This window comes from Haemorhous mexicanus, chromosome 9 (genome assembly GCF_027477595.1).
Source record: "Haemorhous mexicanus isolate bHaeMex1 chromosome 9, bHaeMex1.pri, whole genome shotgun sequence".
Taxonomy (NCBI): Eukaryota; Metazoa; Chordata; class Aves; order Passeriformes; family Fringillidae; genus Haemorhous; species Haemorhous mexicanus.
The window spans coordinates 6166321-6190569 of record NC_082349.1 but is presented as its reverse complement, the minus strand read 5'-3'; the positions used below and the strand labels follow the sequence as shown (position 1 = coordinate 6190569).

Here is a 24249-nt window from a genome sequence, read left to right as displayed (position 1 = left end):
GTAGTAGTCACCAGGATAGTTATGAAACCTAGAGTGTTAATGATGATCATCATGGCTAACTTGAAATCTTGTTTTAATTCTTAGGACTTCAGAAACTACCAGTACACACTGCCTGTAGTCCAAGGTTTAGTGGTTGATATGGAAGTCAGAAAAACCAGCATCAAAATACCTAGCAACAGATATAATGAGGTAATGCTTATAAAACATACATTTGTGTACAGTTTCTTTGTGATTGGAGTACTTGAGATCTAGAGGAATTTTTATTTTATTCACTACCACTAAGGAAAAATGCCTCAAAAGCAAATACTAACTGTGTGATGCACACAGCTTTTGGAAGTGAATGAGCCTGGCTTCACAGGAAGAATGCAATTCCATTTACTGTTAATTAAACTCTTAAATGCTTTTTCTTCAGGTTTTTGAACTGTTTACATACAGTGTCATATGTTTGATTTGAGCAAGTTGACAAACTTTACACTAGAGGTAAACTAGGAAGAAAACATGCATTAGCTTTTCTCATTTGTTGTGTTCCCACTCAAAGCATTTAGTAGTATTTGTTGGATTGCAGATTATTTTATGTAAAAGTTCCCTCAACATTGAAATTTTATACTTGATTTCTGGTGTGAGAAAATCAGTCAGCATCTGTAGGAGTTAGTGCTGCTAACTAGAGAAATCTGGGGGAGGAGGTATTTGAACAGTAATGAAAGGGAACAGTGGAGAAGGGATTGATTTCGTGTTCTGTCTCAAGAGAGGGAGGTAACTTGGTAGTTTGAAACCTGTCAGAGTTGGGGAGAGAGCAAACCTCCTGAGCAGAATGGTATTTGTAAAAGTTCTTGTAAGATCAGAGCAGAATGAAGCTTTATCTCAAGAGGGAATTTCCCTGCAAGAAGCATTTGAGTAAAATAAGTGAGTAAAAAAAAAATCATTGAATAAAAAAGTGTTCTTTTATGAAGTTTGAAAAAGATGAAATTGATGAAGATAAAGGGTCTGTTAAAAGGTGTTTTAATTTTTGATGCAGTTGTGCCAGAATGGGAGAGGTCAGTGAGGTTTGAATGAATCCAGTCTGGCACAGACAATGCAGTTCTGTGTCAGCTGTGCCTGGTGTTTGCAAGGTGCCAGCTCCACTTGTGCCAGGCATGGACTGAGCAGGACTGAGAGGGAATTCCTGTGTCAGGGACTAGCAGAACTCTGCATTGTGCTTGGGTTCCCTTCCAGATGTGATGCAAGGATTCAGCTTTTTAAATGGAGAAATTGTTATTTAACATTGTTCATCGCTTGTGATTCATTTGAAAAGTTGTATTAATGGGAATTTTTCATGAGTTTACTTTGAACTAAGATTCACAGAATATTCTTAGCTGGAAGGGACCCACAAGGATCATCAAGTCCAACTGTTAATGGCCCATCCAGGGATCAAACCCATAACCTTGGTGTTACCATCACCCTCCTCTAACCAACTGAGCCAGTCTCAAGATGAATTAAATAATAAGACCTTTACTTTTATTTAATTAGAAAGGACTGTTACTCAGATATTTTCAATATCTAAAAAGTTAAATAATTAATTTGAAATCTCATGCATGTATTAAATGGGGAAAATTTAACCTGTGATTAACAAATTACACATTAATATATGGTTTTTCTATTAAAGACATATTTTTGTTTTCAAAATTATTTAAATTTTCTGAAGCTTAGAGGGTCCTAGTTGTCTGTTTAATCCCTCAGCAAAGGTGACTGTAATTTCTTAATCAGTTGCCTTCTAAGAAAGCACAGTTGCCACATCCAGTTCTTTCTTGTTGTGCTGAAGGCAACTGCTGGGCTCCACAAATGTGGCTGTTCTGGAGCTAAAATCCAGTTTCTGGAGCATGGCATGATCAACTGGATAATGAAAGACACTGATCTCTGATGCAAAATCTTAATTAAGTTTCCTCCCCAAACATTACACCTGTGCACATTTGTCAATAGCAAACATCAGTTAATGTTCCTGACACTGTAATTAAGGTTTTACCTTGGACTGAGAGAGACAAATGTGTTGTGTGTAGCCTGCATGCTTATGAGCTCCAGGAAGCAGAGGTGGGAGTGTGAGTGTGTTAGGAGATGTCAAATATTTCAGTATTTTTCTGGGTTTTCACTGCGGGGGGATTTGTGTCATTTAATTTGACTTTTTTTATTTTAAGCAAACATGTCATTTTCCTGTTTGAAACAAATTCCAGAGTTGGGTGACTCCCTCAGTTTTCTTTTGTATCAAAAACCACCAAGTCTGAGCCTCCATGAAGAGGAATAGTGGGGAAAAGAAACTAGATAATCTACAAGGATATTTTGTCATGGTGTCTAACTCGGTGCATGTTAGATGATAGTCAGCAGAAGGGCACCTGTGTCATAAACTTTTTTGGATGCCTTCTGGAGACCTGCTTTGCAGAGAAAGAGAATTTGGATGTTTTTTAAAAGTCTTAAATTGGGAACATTAATCCCAGTTTCACCAGTTCATGCAGGTGAAGCACAGAGACTGAAGATTTGGTGTCTGGTTGTGGCAGAACAGGATGAAATGGCCCCAGTCTCAGAGCCCATGTGGCACTGAACCGTGGAGGGGCATTTATGATTTATGTCCTTAACAACTGCAGTTGTGTAAACAAGCCAAGTATTTCCTCCCAAGGTTTTTCTCATGGTTTTCCCCCCGTGTAATTTTAAAACCAGGTAGAGATAACAGCTTTTGCAATTTCTGTAGCTCAGCTATCCCTTATACCACTTATCTTAATTGCACACAAGATGGCACTTTAAAGTATCCAGGCAGTAAAAGACCTGAACCCTCTTCTCAGAAGCAGTTTATGGTTCTGAGTGCTAAAACCTGACATGGAACATGAGAACTTGAGAAGCTTCTGATCAAACTGCTCCAAGAACCACCTATTTATGGAAGTGCTTGGTGAGCTGGGTGGAAATGCTAAAGCTTTGTGTTTGCAGATGATGAAAGCCATGAACAAATCCAACGAGCACGTGCTGGCAGGAGGAGCGTGTTTCAACGAGAAGGCAGACTCACACCTGGTGTGCGTGCAGAACGACGACGGCAACTACCAGACACAGGCCATCAGCATCCACAACCAGCCCAGGAAAGGTGAGGGCAGCCCTGCCTCTGCATGGCTGCTTGGCCCCTGTGTGGCTGCCCCAGCTTTGTGAATTGGCCACAGCTGGGTTTGGCTGGGTTTCACCCAGTTTTTGTTAGAGAAAATCAGTCTGACCACTGGCATCCCTGACTGGGCAGCTTTGTGCTGGAACTGGCTTAGGCAACACCCCTCCATTAATAAGGAGAGCTGGCTTTGGCATTATGGGATGTGCAGGTGAGGTTGTGGTTGCCTGTGCTTGACCTACACTATGTGGAAGAAAGACTAGATTCAGTAGGACAGAAAGTTCAATAGGAATAACCAACCACAGCAGCATTTTAGTAACGCATCTTCAAGCAACTTCTCATTTTCACCTTAATTAGACCATCTAATTTCCAGGGCATATTTTTGTTACAGTAGGCTGGAGGGCTGCAGCAGCTGTGTGCTGAGAATTTAAATGTTGTGTGTTTGGAGACATTTCTGGTACAGACATTTATACAATCTCCAAATGAGAACAAGACAGAGGCTGATTTGGATGGTTTGCAAGTGTCACTGGTGACTCCAGCAGGTGTACTGGCATGCAATGTCACTTCAGACTGATGGTCTTGTCTGACTTCTGTTAGCTTCACCTATGGGACAAGATGAGGGATTTCCAGCAGGAATTTCATGATGCTTCGTAGTCATTGAAGATAATTTTCCTTTAAGTCAAGTGGCTTTGAGCTGTGGCCTTGCTGGTGGGTTGGTGCTAGCGTGATCCATTAACAGCTCACTCACAATCTGCCACCTGTGTGGGAACATTTAGAAGTTAATTGTGTACTTGGTTGCCCAGAATTAGTAATTCTGAAACTCAGGGGTGTGTAGGGCATGGAGAGGGAGAGTGATAAAGTACAAGCATTAACTTAGACAAAAACTGTTGTCCAGTTTAGAAAATAACTGGGTGATTTGCCTTTGCATATCCAAGCTTATGATGTGCAATACAGGCACCATAATTCCAAACAGCATTTGTCCTGATTCAGGGTAATCACCTCTCTGGCTGATAGAGCTGATACCTGATTCTTGGGTAAGGCATTGCTTTGACAAAAGCCTCACTAAATCTCTCCTGTTGTTGTTGTTGTTGCAGTGACTGGTGCCAGCTTCTTTGTGTTCAGTGGAGCTTTAAAATCCTCTTCAGGCTTCCTTGCCAAATCCAGTATAGTGGAAGGTAAGAACTGAACTGCTTGCTTAAAACACACTTCTCTCTTTGCCCAGCTCAGCTCTGCAGCTAAAAGGGCTCTCTCTGCTCAAATGCCTTGGGCCTTGGAGTCTTGCTGCTGCTTCAGCTTTATCCTACTTCTAAGCAAAACCCACCCAGTTCCTTTACCAAGGAGGAATTTGTGCAGATGCTGCAAAACAGGGTCCCAAGAAAATGAGGGTAAGATATGAAATACTTGGCTTGGGAGCCTGTAATCGAATCACTGGTTTGGGTTGGATGAGGAAATTGTGAGCCTAAGAAATACAGAATGTGTCATCCACCAAGCAGCAGAGGAAGTCCTGCTAAACTTCCTCTGCTACCAAATAGCCCTGCAGTGTGCTGGGGTATGAATGTGCATTGTTTATGTGCTTGTATGTGGGCAGAGAGAACATGACAGGTGGAGAGCACCGAGCTGGTCCCTCTGGGATTTGGTTTGTTGTATCACAGAAGGAGCTGCCCTGGGGTGCTCTGGCTGGAAGCTCTTAGTGCCTGCAAGCTGAGCTGCACAGCTGTGCAGTCAGGTCCCTGCACCTGTGACAGTGCAGGCAGGAGTGCTGTGGCAGTGCTCCTGCCCTTGGTGCTCACTTTTGCCACTGTCAGGCAAGCACTGACTTCTCAACCACTGTCACTGCTGGAGTGCTGCTGCCAGAGCCACCAAAGGAAATGGTTCAGTGGAGCAGTGGCAAGTGGCGTTTCTGAGGGTGGCCTAAGGCAGGTGTCAGGTTGTGAGGCAAACTCAGGGCAAACAGCTGACTTCACCTGGGAGCTGCCCTTCTCCTACTGTTGTATTTTCCCTCATCAGCACTCAGCAGGTTTGCAGTTTAGGAAAGTGACTGTTCAGAAGTGTGTTTATGGAGCACTGCTGCTCATGATGCTTAAAATGAGCATATAACCTCTGTTGCAAACAGATGAAGGATGTTTGGTTTTTTTCTGTATAGGCTGTGTTGGCATGGCTTATCTTGGCTAATGAGGATTTCTTGGTTCCCTAGATGGAGTGATGGTCCAGATAACTGCTGAGAACATGGACTCTTTGAGACAGGCCTTGAGAGAGATGAAAGACTTCACCATCACCTGTGGCAAAGTAGATGCTGAAGACCCTCAGGAACATGTTCACATTCAGTGGGTAGAAGATGATAAAAACTTTAATAAGGGGTAAGTAGAGGAGCACTTGACACTGGTGCCTGTTAAAAAATTTAATTGATCTTGTAAGGCACATGAGTCTTCAAATCAATAGGAATTAAAAGTCTGCACCTCTGTTGTGAGTGATAAATGCAATTAATTGTTGTGAAAATGGAATTGAGATAGCAGAGCTTTGGGGCATCAATTTAGAATATTGGCAATGCTATGGATTTTTTTTTGGCATTGCCAATATCCCGTTATTGGAAACCACTAATCTGTCTCCAACTCTCAGTGCTGAACCCTGCACATTGTGGTCACTTTGCACTGTTGGTGCTTAGTTTGCATTAAGTAGAGCTGGAAACAAAATTGCTGAACATCAACAGTCTCTTTGGACACTTGATAGTTAAGCCAAAAGGAAGGTGGATTTGGCAGCTGAAGTATTTATGGCAGTAAAGTGCTGTTGTGATGGATTCCATATTTCAGGACTCAGCACCTAGAAGGAAGGATATTTCTGTAGTTTCAGGCTCTCCAGATCAATCTTAGGTTCTGCAGTCAAGTCCTGGGCTGCGTAAGTTGTGTTTCAGTATTGATGGCCTACACTGAGTTTACAAATGAGCAAAAATCCAACCTGTATGAAACACCTTGTTACTCTGTCAGAACCCTACAGGATCTCAGCTCTGCTGCAAAGCTTTGTTGGAAACCTTCAGGAAGGTCCTTCTGCACCTGTCTTGTGCATGTGACCCCTTTCAGGAATGCCCTTTGATTCCAAGGTCATTCTCTTCTGCACAGGGCTCTGTCCAGCTCAGGTCTTGTGCTGAGTCAGAGCTCACCCTCCTCCCTCCCTTTTGCAGCGTTGTGAGCCCTATTGATGGCAAATCCATGGAATCTATAACCAGTGTGAAGATATTCCACGGCTCCGAGTACAAGGCCAACGGGAAGGTCATCCGGTGGACAGAGGTGGGTCTGTCAGCCCGGCACTGCGGCCAGGGCTGCGGCCAGCTGCTCCCCCAGTCACCACAGGGAAGCAGCCCGTGCTTCCCCACGAGGCTGTGGTGCCTTTCCTGCCTGCACAGGGTGGCATCCTGCGGGATAAAAGGGATAAAACATCCTCCCCCCTGACACAGCCACAGCCCGCGCTGCGCCGGCCACTGCTGCTCACATCAGCCTGGGGGGGACCACAACAACACTTGCTGCCTTTCACACAGGAGCAGTTGGTTTCATTTGTCTTTGTGTTCAAAGCTGCCTTTCTACACGGAGACAAATCTTAATATAAATTGTTTTTTAGAAATGTTATTTCGAGCCACTTTCTCTAAAATGTTGCATGTTAAAGTGTTGAGGCACAAATCACGCAGAAACTGCTTGCATGGCTGATGTTGCCTGTGACTCTGCCAGCACACAAATGCTGGTGTCAAAATATTTCTGTAACTGTTTCACTTTGCCTGCTGGGGAGGAACCAGGTTCCTTACTCTGCAGCTCGCCCCCGTGTGCCCTTTTTTCCCAGGTCATTTGGGCTCAACAGAAACAAGTTCAATGACAAAAATAGCAGAGATCTTCAGGCTTGTATTAAAAGTGTAATTTTTCTGAACTTAACATCTGTTTAAAAGCAGGTTTTTATTACAACCATGTGCGATACATAGTGAATTTCCATAGCAAGGCTTTTGACCAGATCTGAGAGGTTTCAGAGGACTATTTAAATTTAAATCTTTCTTCTGAAGGTGGTTTTTTTTTTTTTTTCTCCCTAAGGTGACTTGTCTTTAGGGGTTTTTGCTGGGCTTCCCTGAACAGTTACTTCTTAAGTCTTCATTTGCAGAAGTTTAAATGACATCCGATCTGAATTTTCTAGAAAAGCCAATTGTTATGTCTTGTGCTGACTCTTCCCTTCAGGTGTTTTTTCTAGAAAATGATGAGCAACACAATGGTCTGAGTGACCCGGCTGATCACAGCAGACTGACTGAGAATGTGGCAAAAGCTTTCTGTCTGGCTCTGTGTCCTCATCTGAAACTGCTGAAAGAAGATGGAATGACTAAGCTGGGTCTCCGTGTTACACTGGACTCAGATCAAGTAAGTCTTCAATGTCTGGGCTTAACTGGGGGAGTGTTCTCTTGTTCATTCCCCAGAACGGAATACACCACTTAAACCAGGAGAATTCTGAAGCAGTACCAGTATCAGATGCCAGTCAGGTGGTGCTGGCTGTTGTTTGGTGTTTTGGGACTTCTGTTAGATCCAAGGCCCAGCCTGAATTAACATAGGCTTGAGCCCCATATGGCACGAGCAGCACCTGCTCTGTGCTCAGAGCAGACTCTTAACTGGCCTTTTTGCCAGCAAGTGTGAGGGCCCTGCTCATCCCAAGGAGCTGCTTTGAGAAAACAGGAGGAGAAGCTTCCTTTTGCTCAGGCAGCCACTGGGAACACCAAGAAGCACAAAGACAAGTGGAAAAGCTGCTTTAGTGCCTGCTCGATCCAGTTTGAGTTCCTGACTTCCCTGGGAGATACCACAGCTCCTCCTTCCTTCCTGTCCCCTGACTCACAGCCTCGTGTCCTGTTCTTAAAAACCACTCTTTGTATTTTTTTAGGTTGGTTATCAAGCTGGGAGCAATGGACAGCCACTGCCCTCTCAATACATGAATGACCTGGACAGTGCCTTAGTGCCAGTGATTCATGGAGGGGCCTGTCAGTTGAGTGAGGGGCCAGTCATAATGGAGCTCATCTTTTATATTCTGGAAAACATCTCATAAGAGGACTTCATTTTCTGTTCAGACCTGTTCCAGCAGCAGTTGTATCTGAATCATTTGCACTTTAAAACTGGAAAATTAAGCTTTTGTTAACACTATTGGGGAAGGGGGGGGAGGGGGGCGGGACAGTTGTTCCATAATTCTAAATCTTCTATGCATTGTCAACAACCAGAGGATCAGGGCAGCTTCTATACTACAACATGGCTATGCTATCCTTGCAGCTAATCCACTTCTGTTACTGTTTAGAAAAATGCTCATGTTTAAAGACTTACAGTCATGTACTCTAAATGCTCAAAGGGTGCAAAGATCACTGGGGCGTAAATAAAAAGTGAAATTCCAACCTTGTACTGTCTGTAGATGGACATGTAAGAAACAATCAAGACCTCCATTCTGACCTCATCCTAATGCCATTTGTGGTTATTCTATAGACATTAAAAAGTAACGTTTACATTGTTTTGACCAGATTATTGGTTGAAATACGTTTGGAGAAGCCCTTGAGAGATAGGGAAAGATTCCCTAGCCATAACCCTGTTTGTCTGTGCATCCAGAGGAGCAGGACAGGCATCTCTCTGCAGTTGTGTGTGTGTGTAATAGGCTAGTTTCCTTTTCTCCTCTATTTACCACAAAAGTCACTTGGGCAGGTTTCTGTGATCTACAACAACTCTGCTAGTCCGTACCTTGTTTACAAATCTGTCTGAAGCAGAGGAAAGATCAGCCCAAAAGTGCAGTTCCATCTTGTTCCTTGTCCCCAGTAGGTCCTGCTTTTGAGAGGAGAGTCCCACCCAGGGCAGCTGTGTCCCCTCCCTGCTGTTCGCTGTAGTGTAACGCCAGTGTCACGTAACCCAAGCCAGCCAGCTTGTACTTCATATTGCAGCCCCACGTCCAAGCTTACCTGTGATACCAGTGTAGAGTGGCTGTTCCTGCATGTTCCGCTGAAAAAGGCTTTGTGGTCAGTTCTGAACATGTGCACTCGGCCCAGTGCTCTTGGTCTCGCCTGAGAGGGCTTTGGTAAGGAGAGCTTGTGTCTGCCAGGGCATTAAGGAGCTGGAATTGAGCATCAGCCATAGGAAATGTGGTTCCTTGTTCTTACTGTCTCCATGGAAAGCTGCTAACCAGTGGCAAGAGCTGTAAGCAGGAGAAGGGGTTTGGTTTGTTTAGCCAGTCATGCAAAGCAGCTCTTCTGAGTTGAAGGTTTCTCCTCTGGTCCAGAACTAATTAATTTGGGAAGAGAGGTGCTAATTTATGGTGAACATTTGTGGTGTCAGACACTCCCTACTGCCGTCCATTCTGGGGGAAGCTGTGACACAGTAACACCAGTGGCCTTGCAAAAAGAGAAGTGCCAGGCCACTGTGAGACTGAGGCTCTGGTTTTTAAACAAATCAACACCATTGGCTGGCCAAGGGAAAGGTCCCTGCACAGCATGATAAGTTTTATAGAAAGGCAGCCCAGTGTCTGCACAGAGTGCACTTGGGAATAAATGGCTGCTGCTTTTCAAAAAACAAAGTATGACAAATCCAGTGTTCCAAATCACAGCTGGTACCCCCCAGCCCTTGGAGAAGACAAGTCAGGGAACTGGGGCCAACTCCACAACAAAAGCTGGCCAGCAAGAGGGAGCACACTACCACGCTTCAAAGGGTGTCAGATCCAAGTGAAGCCTTACCTCTGGCATTTGGGAGAGGGTGGGTGACTAAATGCAGCTCATGGAGTGGTTCCTGCTGGCCAAAGCAGGAGCTGTGACTCACCCCCTGCTCCTGCAGCAGTGCCTGTGCAGCCCAGCTGGACTGAGGCCTCTCAATCCCCCTCTGCACCCTGGTTCTGCACACTCTGGGACACAGCTCGGCACGACACGGTGTAGGCACGGTTCCACAGCTGGAAGAGCATTCCAGAAACTTGGTAATAATCTTCCTCCTAGAGCCTGCACTCCAGCTTTGCCACAGCAGCAGCTTTCCAGTTACTTTAGTTGCATTGTTACGCTTAATAATGCAGTAAAAGAGGTGAAAAATGTTTATCTTCTCTTCCTTTGCCCCAGAAGTCTTTTAGGTTTGGATTTTGTTTGTGCAAAACACTATCAACTGGTGACTGACATGTCTGCTTCAACCATAGCCTTTGAAATTACCTTAATTACCATGTTGTTAAGAAATGAGTACTTGTTTAGAAAAAAATTGTACTTTTAAAATTCAGTTAGTTAACACTGCAAAAAACTGCATATTATATTTTTATTTTCAACATGTAGTTTTGTATATTAAATTTATTGAAATTAAAAACTAAACACTGTATTGTCTTCATCTGCTCGGGAAGACAGAGGCAGAGCTGCCTGACCTGTCTGGACTCTGTCCTGTTCCCAACCTGCCCATCCCTGGCACAGGCACATCCTCCCCTTGGAGATCCCTGGTTTCTGTTAGCTCACAGAGATTTAAAAACACAAACAGATTTAGTACCCTTTCTTGGATGCTGCTGATCAAAAAGCATTCCTGAAAATGCGTCACGATCCAGTTTTTTTAAAGGACAAAGTGAGACTATTTTCCCCATCACCTGGAAGAATTGTAAAAGCCTATTTTTGTAAAAATACAAGGAACATTTGAGAAGCAGCAGTCTTGTGTACTTTCTTCTTTTTTTAAATTAAAGCCCCAACACCATAAAGGATGAAGGCACAGTACCCTTCTGCGCTGGACAAGCACCGCAGCAAGCACAGCACACAAAACTGGGAGCCAGAACAAAACCAGAGTTCTGTAAACCTGCTGGGGAGCCCTGGGGCCTTTCCTGCAGAAAGGGACAGCCCTTGAAACCTCACGTGCCAAGGGTGTGCACAGAGGAGGGACTGGCACCCCTGAACTGCTGCCTGAGAGCTCTCCTCTGATTTAGGAAACAAAAAAAGACCCCAACCCAAATAGGCCTGGATAGGAGAGGACAGACAAAGCAGTAGCAGACTGTTCACTGAACCACACTGGCTGCTCAGACACTTGGGAACAGCAATTCTGGTGAAGGTCTTACCTGTGACTTAACCAAAGAGCTCTGGCACTGCCTGAGGGAATTTTTAAAGGGCTAAACCTTCCCACAGCACTCTGCATAGTTAATGTAACATTCGTCCTGGTGCTACATCAGTAGTCCCACATTAAGGCAATTCTGTCTATTTTGGGTAGACCGGTCCCAAGCCCTGCAGCAGCGCATTCCCAGAGCCTCCCCTTGCCTTGGAGTTATTAATAAGCACTATGGCTGTTATCAAAATAGACATTAGGTTCAGTAGTGCATTCATTTAACATCTTTGGTGCTTGCAGCTTAGCAGCATCTTCCTGCCTTCGCTCAGCCCACGACTTCCAGCACTCCCACGGATCTGGGGAAAACAACACAAACAAACCCATCAGAATTCCTTGCTGCAGTACAGAACAGATGCTCACAGTTCAAGGAGACATTGTATGGAAAATGCTGACACCAAGGTTCTGGATGGTCAACGAGGAAAATCAATGGAGCAAAACTATTCGTGATGGAAAGTGCTTGGGCACGAGGCCAAGTTGTTATTTCAGGTACGGTCATCAAACGTGTCCCTCAGCCTGACTGGAGCTCACGGGACCTCCTGATCTCAGCTGGGAGGAAACCATTAAAACAGGCCCTCTGACACCCAAATGGTGACTCCTGTATTGAAATGAGACCTCAGTCTCCACAATCTGACACCACTTGCCACACATTTGCTTCCAAACAGGTGATGTCACACTAAAGCTGATGAATATTTGCTTAACTGCCATTTAGAAATGTAAAGTGAAACCGTATGCTAAGGAAGAGGGAGCACAGAGGCTTCAGGAGATAAGTAAAGGAAGATAAAATACTTATCACTTATTTTCTAAATAATATTCTTAGTAAAGGTGACAGCAGAAGCTGTCTCTGTATTTCAAATGATTGTGAAACAGCATCTTTGAGATGCAAACTAATCAGAGATTCTGTAACCTCATTTATGAAATGATGTCAACTCCCCACCACAAATATAAAGAGGAATGCTACTGAAGCCAGAGCAGGTAATTAGGTCAATGCCAACAAAAGACATTGTTCAAGCAGAGTTTATCTGCAGCCCTGTCAAGTCCTGCCCAGACCACCTCTGGACACTGTTCATACCTCAGACAGAACTAACGTTCAAGGACCAGCCAATTTTCTGTAACTGTTTGAAGATCTTGACCACTGAGGGGCTCCCTGAGTCTCACTTTTACCTCCAGTTTCCCTCCAGTGGGCTTTCTGCCATCAAAAATCTGAAATAACCACAAAAAGAAGATCAGTTAGGACAAACAGGGATTATAATATTAAGCTATACAACTGTGACTGTACCTGCCCATGGCCCAAGCATGACAGAGATCCCTGCAGGTGACTGCAGTGCTGGGAGTGTCACAGCCAAGCATTCCTTGGACTGGAACTCAGCAGAGCAGGACCCCATAACCCAGGCAGGTCATCAAATTCACCTAATGCAAAACTTGACTGCACTCACACATTTATGTGACCCAGATACTCATTTCCCCTTTGGGCTGAAATACTGAGCAAGACACACCTCAACTCAAAATCCTACCTCGATGATCTCTCTAACTTCACATTCTGATTCCAGCTTGTCCAGCTTCAAGTGTGCTGTCCCCACGTGTTTGTCACTTCTGAAAAAGGATCTGTGCCAAAGAAGTGAAGGGGTAAAGATTGTCAGAACATTAAAGAGAAAACAAGCCCAGAGGTCATCACTATTTGCTCCATCCCCACATCCAGAGAGGGCTGGATGCTCCTGGAACCCTGCACACCACAGTGCCAGAGGCAAACCCTTAAAAACCAGATTACAAGGAACAAGATAAGAAAGTACTCATTTGTTAATTATTCTTTTGCAACCAAGGTAAAGATGAGGACAGCAGTAAAGAAAAACAACAAACTAAATCAGTACTTGGAGTGGCAGCAGCTTCTGTCCCTGCCCAGGGTGACAAGGAAGGAGGTCCCAGTGGCCAGGACAGGGCCATCCTCTGCTTGGGGCTGTTTAACAAAACAGGCTGAAGGAATTCCCAAGGAAGTTGCATCTCCCAGCAAAACAAACATGTCACAAGCACCTGCTGCTTTTGGCAAACTACTTTTAGGAAAAAGTCTCATGAATCATTCTGTTTCGTCTTGATAAATCAAAACAATTTCAGTAAATAAGAACATTTCAGCTATTGTTTGGATTCACCTACATATTGGTAGTTTTAACAGTCAAAAACTATAATTTTAGGATTTCCAGTCTGCTGGAATTAAGCACAGAAGCATTTTTATCCTGTGAGGAAAACAAGCAACTTCTTGTTGTAGTCACTTGTGTTGAACAGTTTAATCGGCAATAAGTGAATATTTACCTGCACAGAGCCCGGAGTTACAGCCCATACCCAGACAAACTCCTCCAGAAGGCAACAGCCAAGACTAAACCAGCCCAATTCCACAGAACTGTTCACCTCAAAGCACAGCATTTCATTGCCTGCATCCAAGCATCTCCCTGAACCAGTCTCCAAAAGGTTTGATAAACAACTAAACTCTAGAGAGTCTGGAGTTAAAAAAGATAACTTGGCCATACCTGCTGTGCTGCCTTGGAAATTTTCCAAGATTTCAGAAGCTTCCCTTTTTTACCCCCTCTATTTCAGAAAAAACAAGCAACCAGACCAACAAACATAAAAAACCCATCCCCCACAACCCCAAAACATCCACCCTTCTTCTTCTCATTATCATTAAGAGATACTGAGATACTATCAAGTAAGACTTGAGATATTCAATGGAAACTCAAAGATTGTTCATGGAGCCTCATGATCACATCACTGGTGGCAACAGGAGACTGAGACTCTCAATCAGTGAGGCCACAGCAGAATCACAGAATAATTAAGAAAGTTCAGAGTTTCTTAGCTCACATGTTGGAATACTTCCTTCACTTCACAAGGACCTTAAAATGAGGGGTTATGTAATTGTACTGCAGCATGTGGGGCACTTTGCTCATAAACTTCAGAGAATCAGCAATTCTCGCTGAATTTTATAAAGCATTTTCCCATTTTATAACACAAGAAACAATAAGGACTGGTTCATCCTTGCTCAGTTCCAGGGGGCTGCTGTGAAGACTGAGAACTTGCTCTAGGCTATGGCTTCAGAAACAGCTCTGGGGAAATCCCCTTTCATCTTCAGAAGCTTTTGAGAGAGGCTCAAGAAGAGACTTTTCCTTTGGAAAAACACATTGCTGAGTTTTTACTTGAAAGTGTTGTTAAACTGAAGTTTAATGTATATGACCTGAAACAAGTCTCCTTTGCTCACTGAGCAAAAATAATTCTTGGGAGATGGTCAAAGAGCTATCAGAGAACCCAAAGCTACAACGTCCATCAAAGCATTTCTGAAAGTATTATTCATTTGTAGTCTTAGAAGACAGGGAGCAGACAGTCTTTAGAAAAGCCTGGATCACTTCATCCTGTCCTATTTCCCAAGGAGATGGCTGGAAAAAGGTGATAAAAACCCCATTTTAAATAAATGTAAACACTTCACAGCTCTGAGCAAATGAGGGGGGATCTTGAACACAGAGCAGTGGAGCAGTCAGGACTGACAGAAATAAAATAAGAAAATCAACTTTTGCTTCAACAGAGATGCCAATGGATGAGCTGGAGTAAAACAGTGAGACTTCAGGTCACAAACTGAAACATCTGCAACTTGAAAACTATCTCAGAAAAGCTAAGGACAATTTCTGCATGGCCCAGTAATGTGAACAAGAGACAGGACAAAGAGCCACCAGGTAATCTGGCATCCCATCAGAGTCTTGGATCACAACCAACCCAGGGATGAGGGAATACAGGCCACTCCTACTCCGAATAACTCAGTTATGAGCCTGGACTGAGGATGATCTCCCTGAACACTGAACTGGTGATCCTGCTCTCTGAGATGAGGGGAGTCTGTCTCTCTCAAGGCAGCTGCCAGCAGTGCTCAGGAGGTATTGCAAGATCCAATGAATGAAAGTACAAAACCATAACTCTAGTTCTGCCATCACCTTTCATCTGCTTTCCTGCTCTTCATATTTTGCTGCCACTTCACTTCATTATTCTACAGTTATTCCACAGAATATTTAAATTTTCTAGTCCTGATGACTGAAACCAAACTGGGTAAGAATCAAAACAATGTGAGGTAAATCACTGCTTTCTCAGGCCCACCAACTCTTTTTAACACACTAATCCTCAACTGATCTGAAACAACTTCACTGAATTTGTGCCTTTCTTCACCCCCACAGGGGAAGAAGCTGCAGAGCTCAGGCACATTTTGAAAGCTCTCAAACATGAATACCAGACAACACTTCAGTGCTGGCTTAGAGAACGTGCTTCATAAACTTCAGCTCCAACGCTCTTTTCAGCTGTCTGCAGAGAAGCAAACTGGACTCACCCTTTGTGGAACACTTCAAATTTGATTCCTTTGGAGCGAATTGCGCGTCGGAAGCCGCGGTGGTTCCGGTTGATGTTCAGCTTGAACAGCTGGTTGTACTCTGCAGGTGAAAGGAGGACAGGGGAACAAGGCTGTCAGTCAAATGGTGTGCAGGGCTCCATTCTATGCACCTACTCAGAGCTCTTTTATCTCAGTTTGGCCCACAGGAATCCTCCTCAGGAGGGTCTTTCAGTCAGGCCCAGGGTGTCCCTGTGTCACAGTTCATGTCAGCCTCACCTTACAGGGACAGAACCCAAACTGCAGGAAAACCAAGCCACTGTGAGCTGACAGCAAGGTACTGGGGAGCTAAAACTAGAGAGTTTAGGTTTTCCAGCATGTAAACAGTGTTTGTGGCTAAGAAAAAAGGTACAAAATATTAAACAAAAAGCAGAGTTAAGGCTGGAATGACTGGGAAGGGTGTTTTGGATAATATAATTAATACCAGTTTAATTCATGACATAATAGCTACCACCAATATTGGGATGAGGGAGAAGAAATTGCCAACACAGCTGGACTTCACCCTCCAACAAACCCTTTCATAAGAAAGAAGGAAAAAGGTGGTGGGAGGATCTTTGGCCTGGTTCACAGTCTGACACCAGCCTGTACTGTCCAGGGATTCCCAGGGTGCAACATTTTTCTGTTCCAGAAAAAAGGTACTCACCTGGACAATTGTTATTGTTAATTACAGGTGTTTTACTCTTTTGAGGTTGCTCCTATCAAAAAAATAAAAAGAGGCAGACATCACATAAAACTGTCAGGTATTGTTTGAAAACAGACTAGTGACCATTTTTATTGCCAGCTCTATTTTATGCCTCTACCAGAACCGTAAGGTTTTAGGGGTTATCTAAATAAGGAGAGTCATGGTATATTCAAGACTAAAATACTTGGATTGCAGTGTGGTAACAAGGATAATACTGCAGAAAGAATAAGCCAAAACATTACATTAAATATAAGAGCCATAGATAAGCTACATAGTCACAGTCAATTCAATCCAATCATCATAAAGTTACTGACTGGGGCTGTTAAACTCCATGACAAACTGTGCACCTTCCACGGCACAGTAATTCTGTTCCTCCTGCATTAGCTGGAATAATAAGCTACACAAGGAATTCATCACAAATCATTCAGGGAATTGTCCTACTATTATTTTCCCTGACAATCAATCTGCCACCAAAATGAATTAACTTTTAACCTAAAGCAGAGCACAAACTAAATCTCTGGGGAATGAACAAGGACAGTGTGGCCTAATTATTGCAGCTACTTTGCAAAACTGATTTCAGCTGTAAAGGAAGAAAGGTGGTGTATTTGACTGTTGGCTAAGGAGTAAAGACCTGGTTCTGCTTTAAACAAAGGAAAATAGATTAAAAGGAACTATGCTGATTCTTATTCATTCCCCAGAAAATTATTCATACAGATCAGTTCTGGTTTCAGCCACCCTAATTGTGTTACTCCTTCATTAAGGCCTCGAGTCACTCAAACCTAAACACAAACCTGGTCTGACCATCACCAATTTCCCACAGGTAAATGAATTAATTTTAGTGGAATTACTGCAAAATTTATTGGGAGGTAGAAATCTAGGCTCTGCACACTCCCAGGGCTAAGCATTAGTCCTGCAAGAGCAAGGTCTGGTTTTGCTTTACAGAGAGAGCAGCAAAGCCCCAGGATTTCTACTGACAGTAAGAGACCAGTCAGTCCCTCCTCAGAAGCCCTTCTAGCTCTCAGGTTTGAGTATTTTTCAGACCAGAGACTGCTTTTAAAGGTGAGAGGAACAGGATGACACTGGGGAATTCCAAGGAAAGAAGGAATACATATGTGTATACATATTTTTATATACATACACATACATACATGCACATACACACAAGTTTTAATTATTAAGGGCAAGAAGCTTGCATGCCCAAGTCCTCTCCCCAGATATAAATATATTTCCTAATTAAATCACCATTTATTTGATGACAAAGATTAACCCTTTCAATCCAATTCTAAATTGTAAGGGAGGCTCAAATGCAATACCTTTAAAAGCTTGGTTTTTTAAGGGAAGAGGTCTTAGGGAGATCACATCTAAGGTGGTCCTTAGCAACAACTCTGTGTGCCCTGGTGCTGGGTGTGTTTGCATCCCCAAAAGAAATGAACTTTGACACATTTTGCCAACATTGGAAAGAGCCTGATTGTGCCTTCAGAGGGAGAGCTGGGCATGGCTTAGCACTCAGAGTGCTGCTGACATAGAACCTGCAGACACCACCCTGCCAAGGGGAAGGTGTGGAGAGCATCGAGACAAAGGTGCAAAGCTCAAACCTGCAGCAAACAGGCTCAGCAGCTCTGCTTCTCAGAAAAATAAATCTGCTTTAAAAGCAGATCCAGACAGGATGTCTAGAAGTGTTCTCCCTTTCCTTGGAGCCCTCACAAGCTCATGCAGTGGCAGAGGGGACAGACTGAGGGGCAGAAGAGCCACGACACACTCACCGCACTCGGGTACTGAAATTCAAACTTCACAAATGCATCCAAATCTCTTGGTGACACACCTGGGTGAGACAACAACCAGCCAATCCAAACAGCCAGTACAGACATTGTCATTGCATCTGTCATGTCGAGCAGGACTCTCAAGAGCACCCAACTGTTTTACAGTAGGACTCATGACCTGCCTCTAGACAACTGGAAAACCCAACCATCAAACCAAAATCCATGGAAAGTTGGCATCCAAGGGAAAACACCCAGGTTTTTTTATGTTGTTAGTCCTAAGAGTCTAGCAGAGATGGTTTAAAAGCTCCCAGGAACAAGGGGCTAAAAGCAGTAACAATGGCTGGAGTAAACCCTGTCTATTGAAGGGTCAAAATACACCAAAGTGGTGCAACTCCTAGGCAGGCACTTGTAACAAAATAGGAGGTAAAAATGAAACCTTAACTATGACCCAGTTATGAAAATTTAAAGGAAAATTTAAAGTTCTTCTCTCTGTCCAGATGGAACCCTGATTCTCTTTATTCACCTGTCTGCTTTTTTAAAAATACTGTTTAAAGTTTTGGGGGGGGCACGAGCCCAAAATGTGGTTACTTTGCTTTAATGAGTGCTGGCTCCTAAAGCGGCCTTCAAGATAGAGAAATTTCATTCCCCATTAGTTTCCTTACCTACTCAGAAGAAAAAGCCCACATGCCCTCTTGAGTACACACCTGGTGGGGCTGGTAGGTTCATCCCCCTGACAATAAGAAGGTGCATTTCTGTGCTGTTGAGATCAGAAAATATCCTGTGAAAAGAGAAAGACAAAAAAGCACATTCATCCCACCATCAGCTGATCCCCTGCCAGACCAGGATGCCATGGCTATTTGTCAGAGCTTTTTCAACAGTGCACTCCTACAGAGATCATCTCCACAAACTACAGCAGAGCAAGGGAAGAGCACAAACAGAGCTAAAAATATCTCTGCAGCCAGGAACAAAGCCCAGGAGGCAACAGGATGGAGGGAGAAACACAGAGGAAGGAGGAATGGCTGAAGAAACAAAATATAAGAGGGGAAGCTGGAGGCATTTTGAAAACAAAAGAATCAGCAAGAGAAGGTAGAGAACAACTTTGTATTGAAGTTGTTGAGAGTATCCTTTCAGGAATGCTGAGCCTAATCCTGGATGCCACCCAAGTTTGCTGCAACCCAGAATTCCCTAAACAAGGGCAAAAGACCAGGAAAGTCATTGCAGCCTGACTGAGAAATACTCTTGTTTTTCCACACCTTATCATTTTAAAGGTTCTTTCCTCAAAGTGATGGCTTGGAGGATCCATTCCTTGTGCTCGTGCAAGCTGTAGGATCTCCATATCCTTTTTACAACCTTGTGCCAGTTTCTCAAACCTATAGAAAAAGGCAAAAAAAAAAATCAGCAAAAAACCCACATGTGCCAGAAATCAAACAGAACACAGAGTAACCCTCAGCCAGAGCTGAGAGCAATGTGGAGATGCAGGAATCACAGTCCCAACCCTTTCACACAAAGATAAACTTACCAGCTCAAACCCCAACGTCTTTAGGGGGTGAGGCAGACTCAAACCTGAAACAGCAGCTTTGGGGGATGACTGAAAGCAGGCACTGGGTCTTACCGAGTTGTTTCTGCTACGTTTCCCAGATGCATGAATTGCTTGGAGTACTGCAAACACCTCTGTCAACACAAACAAAACCAAACAGATTCACTCCCTGATGCTCACACACAGATTCACGAGTGGCACAGTTCTGAGGTTGATGACAACCTAATTTAAGAAAAACCAGGCATTTTCTTGAGTCACTCAAGAACATTTACCACCCCATTCCTCAAGTCCAAAGCCCAGCATTTGTTTGAGCTGTTCTCCCTATTAATTTTTAATCACCTGATCTGTAGATATGATGTTCACTGTAGGTCTAGTCTTAATATTCAGGTACTATTTCCCAAACTTGGGTGCTCCTATTTAAGAGTGATAACTTGCTAGCCCCAAGCCTTCAAGTACACCCTCTGGTTTTAACAATCCACAGAATCCAACTCTGAAAATTCTCCATTTTAGGACACACAATATCAAAAGTAATTTAAAAGAAAAAAAGAAGACCCCACTGGAACAATGATGGGATTATAGTATTAATAAACCCCAGAGAAATGTAAAGAAACTCCAAAACATTTCTAAAAAATATAAAATGGTCACCTCATGTTGGTCCCTCAGCAATTTTACAAGCTGTGCATAAACTTCATCTGCTTTCTGAGACAGCCTGACATCTTCATGGTGTACAAAGATAAAATCACCCTCATCATCTGTAGGAGGTGATGGCAGCTGCAACACAAGAACACCACATTTCAGAGCCCTTATAAGGAAAAGTAAGCACTTAGATGTCCAAGAATAGGAAATACAGCAGAATATTACCAGTTCTACTAACCTTGGAAATATCAACAGTTTTGCCAGATTTTGCCTGCTCGATCTTTAGGTCAAGGCCTTTTGCTGTTCTGAGATATGTCTTCGCCTGCTCGAGGTTGTTTTCCCTCTTTGCTTTGATGGCTGCCTTCAGGTATTGCTTCTTCCTGTTCTCCAGAAATTCCAACTGCTCCCTAACTGAAAAACAGTTGGACAGAAACACTCACTCATCTGACACTGCCAATGCCCCTGACACGGGTTTACCCTGTTCAGTTTACAGCCAGGAAAAGATCAGTGAAAGTACAGATGTCAAATCAGGAGATTTCCTTACTGCACTCAACTGTTTCTTGGGCATTTTCAAGCATTAAAAAAAGAAACAAGCTTCCTTCTGGAACAGCATCCTTCATCCAAAAAACCTCACAGCACTTCACAAGTGTCACAAGAGTTATTACAGCCCCTAATTTGCAGGCTTGAGACAGATTCCAGCACAGCTGATTGATCCAAGGGAGACGCTGAATCCAAACTTTCAGCTCTCCATGTTAACTTCTAAAAACCACAAATATTATGAGCATACTCTGGAGTCATTTCCTTCCTCTCCCCTGATTTGTCAGAAAAGAACCCTGATGAACCAATGTGCAGGCCCACTCAGACATATCACCTCGGCTTCTTTGCAATCCTTTCTCTCTATTAAAGCTTGAGTCTCTTCTTTCATTGCCAAAACAGTAAAGACAACCACCCCAGTAAGATTGCTTTACATTGTACCAGGTTAGTGCATCAGTCAGCCAGGCAGTTCTACCTCATCCTGAGGAACTGTCCAGGGCAGAAGGGAAGGAGGATGGGATTACAGTAGAGGCATCAGTGAGAGCCTGAGCACTGCCAGTGTGTGCCCAAACCACACTGAGGTGGTGCCTGTCCCTTACTATCTGCACACTTGTACACACAACTGCTCAGGGACCTTAGCAAGGCAAGAGCAAAGATTGATGAAGCCCTGCCTGCACTGCCAGCCTGAGATCCCCGGGTGAAGCAGCAGGCAAAGAACTCTGTGTGATGTAGGGAGCTCCATTAGATCAATGAATAATTCACACTGGCAACCTGTCCCCTTTAATGAGGGTATATGGAGAGTTCAGCTGTGAGCAGAGTTAGACATTATGAATCGATACACTTGTTACATCAAAATTAATTAAAAAACCTAATCAGCCTTATAATTATACATGCTGTCTCTGTGAAATAAAGCTGCATGGCTGGTCTGGGTCTACCCTCCAGCACATACATACTGAGGCTCCTGTCAGAGGAAATCTATGACACACATTCACAGGCTCACACCTAAATGACAAAGTCTTCACTGAATTAGAGCAAAAGACTTGCATGTGGAGCACTGGGGATGGTGACCCCTTCACCTACCAGCTGGAGGGAGATGATCCATTGACTCTGCCTTGTCCAGGGAGGAGGGTGATGCAGCTCGTTTCAGGTGCTCAGGAGAGCTCTCCTGAGCTAAAGCAGATGGAACTGGAGTTGGCTTAACAACCTGAGTTGGCTTCTTGGCAACTGGGGCCTGGGGAAGAGGCTCATTCTAGCAAAACAAAAAGAAATGCATATTAAATGCATAAAATCTATTCCAGGGTTGAAAACAGCATCTCAAGCATCAACAACCATGGTTATCACTGTATCAGCCTTTGGGTATCCCTTTTTCAGGGGAGCATTGCATTTCAGACAGCAAATTTTAACTTCTGGAGGTTTATGAGCCATGCCAGGCCAGCAGGTAACTGACCTATGGAAGCCACAGATGGAATAAAAGGAATGTTCAACAAGGCTGTGATTTTTAAAAAAGCAGAGGAATGCAGAAAAAATATCATCCAGGAATTCTCTCCATTAAAAGCTACTCCAGTTGAAAGCACAATCAATCAGCAAGGAAATCCTGAGAGAAACAGAAATCAAACCAAAGTCTAAATGCTGGTGCAGCCTTATAAAAAGCAGTAAGAGCTGAACATCTTGGGAAAGAACAAACACAGGAAGCTACTGGGATGCAGGATAAAAGTATGGATTTAAGTACTTCAGAACAATGTAAAGGAGTGGTGAGGATCTCAAGTGTTTGCTTTGAAAATAAAATCTAAATACAAGACAGCTATGAAAGAGCCAAACTGTGCACTCACAGACTCTGTGGTACTGACTGTAATAACATCTCATCTATCTCTCCTACTCTATAAAGGAAATTGAAATGACTACTGAGATCCTGTATTCCTCAGACTTTTGGGAAACCTATTTCAGCTCAGTACCCTTACCTGGAAATCCAATGGCCTCATCTCTGCATGCCAGAAGAGATGGCAATTGAACTTTTACACATCCTACCAGGCAATACTAACCTCCTCCTCTTCATCATTCTCCTCCATGTTTGCTAGCTTGCTGGCACTCTCCAGGACAGCAGCGATTGTGCTGCCACCATCTGTTGCTGCAACACCAGGAAGAGGGGGGAATCCTGTGAAGGAAAGGAACACAGAAGAGAGAGTTGCGTAAGCCCTATGGCATGTCTTCCATAGTACTTGTTTACTGTGAAGCTGTTTCTATCCCAATACCTATTATCTACTGTATTTTAGTGTTCAGTCTAACTAGACTGAGGCCAAGACCAAAAAGCATTACTAGATCAAGTCTAAGTGGTAGCTTTAGATCAGATCTCTCACAGACACCCAGCTTAAGGGGATGGTAGTAAAATGATGCAATAACTGAGCAGTTTTCCAAGCTGAGCAACTGGCAGCCAGCCAAGCAACCTCACAGCCTCAAGACTTCAGTAGTAGGGATGTCCCCAGAACCAGCAGAGAATTTAGTCTCATTTTTTCCCCTCTCACTGCTGCCTCACTTTAGCAGGCACACAGTCCAGCAGAAAATCAGTGCTACCCCCAGAGTAATAAACAATCCACTGCTGACAGCTGGGTTGTTACACACTCAGCCTCTGCTGAAAAGGTACTGCAATGCAGAGGTAGAAAACTAAGGCAGAATCAGAGTTAAATAAGAAGTGTATGAAGAATAATGTCCTTCATTGTTTTGTTACCATTTTAAGTATGGGAGGAAGGCTTGGTGATGGAAGATAAATTCTCACTACCACATGACCAGTTAATGTCAGCTTCAGAGAACAGAGATCCAGAGCCACTTCTATAAAATGTCTGTTAAGACTTCTCTCATTTAATATACAGCAAGCATTCTTGCTGCCAGTCTCATGAGAAGTGCTAAGAAGCAGTGACTAAACTGCTTCTAAACCTAGAGATGGCTGCTACAGCACAAGTTTGAGGTACTCAGGCAGCCAGAAGAGAGAATCCTGTGCTGCTGCCCCGTGTGACACCTGATCCACTGCTCAGCAGCATTTCTGTTTCCAGGGAGTCCAAGGCTGGTACTCGTCACCAGCCAGATGCCGTGAAGGGCACTGCCATCCCAGGATAATTCACTGGTGGTTTCAGTGACTGCCTGATAATAGTCTTCAATGTAAATCACATGGCCCCTAAATGATGGCTGAAAACCACAGCTGATGTGCAAGGACACTGAGCAGTTCTCCGTATTTCCAGAGCTATAAATATGGAGAAGCTCACGCTTACAGAAACTGGTATTTACCAAGAAAGGGACCACATTCTGCACAAAGGGATGCTAAACTGCCTTTCAGGGACAGCTTCAAAACAGGAAACCTTCAAAGCCACACATGACCTGACAGAGCTGGCAGTGCCTACTCTACAGTGCTCGCCATTGCCACATTTGACAGTGACAAAAACGCCACAAGGTCCATCTCTATCCTCGAACTTAAAATCCAGGCACTGCTTTGCAGTGCTGAGTGTAT

At 43.7% G+C, this 24249-nt stretch overlaps 2 protein-coding genes across 3 annotated transcripts in view; one reads left to right on the top strand and one right to left on the bottom strand.

Moving 5' to 3' along the window:
* ZFYVE9 (zinc finger FYVE-type containing 9) overlaps window positions 1-10436 on the top strand; it is a 57488-nt gene extending 47052 nt beyond the window's left edge. For both annotated transcript variants that reach the window (XM_059853822.1, XM_059853821.1), the window contains 7 exons: window positions 85-189; window positions 2950-3100; window positions 4207-4287; window positions 5307-5469; window positions 6288-6393; window positions 7321-7497; window positions 8009-10436. In XM_059853822.1, coding sequence (XP_059709805.1) covers window positions 85-189; window positions 2950-3100; window positions 4207-4287; window positions 5307-5469; window positions 6288-6393; window positions 7321-7497; window positions 8009-8170 — 945 coding nt within the window. In that variant the 3' untranslated portion in view covers window positions 8171-10436. The remainder of the gene's footprint in view (window positions 1-84; window positions 190-2949; window positions 3101-4206; window positions 4288-5306; window positions 5470-6287; window positions 6394-7320; window positions 7498-8008) is intronic.
* Window positions 10370-24249, bottom strand: part of CC2D1B (coiled-coil and C2 domain containing 1B) — a 28168-nt gene continuing 14288 nt past the window's right edge. Inside the window, exons 13-25 of the mRNA XM_059853823.1 lie at window positions 22793-22905; window positions 21834-22002; window positions 20458-20630; window positions 20229-20354; window positions 19659-19717; window positions 19300-19416; window positions 18751-18824; window positions 18050-18108; window positions 16248-16299; window positions 15548-15647; window positions 12714-12804; window positions 12272-12402; window positions 10370-11498 (exon numbers count right to left, since the gene is read on the bottom strand). Of these exons, the coding sequence (XP_059709806.1) occupies window positions 12283-12402; window positions 12714-12804; window positions 15548-15647; window positions 16248-16299; window positions 18050-18108; window positions 18751-18824; window positions 19300-19416; window positions 19659-19717; window positions 20229-20354; window positions 20458-20630; window positions 21834-22002; window positions 22793-22905 (1253 nt within the window). The 3' untranslated portion in view covers window positions 10370-11498; window positions 12272-12282. The remainder of the gene's footprint in view (window positions 11499-12271; window positions 12403-12713; window positions 12805-15547; window positions 15648-16247; window positions 16300-18049; window positions 18109-18750; window positions 18825-19299; window positions 19417-19658; window positions 19718-20228; window positions 20355-20457; window positions 20631-21833; window positions 22003-22792; window positions 22906-24249) is intronic.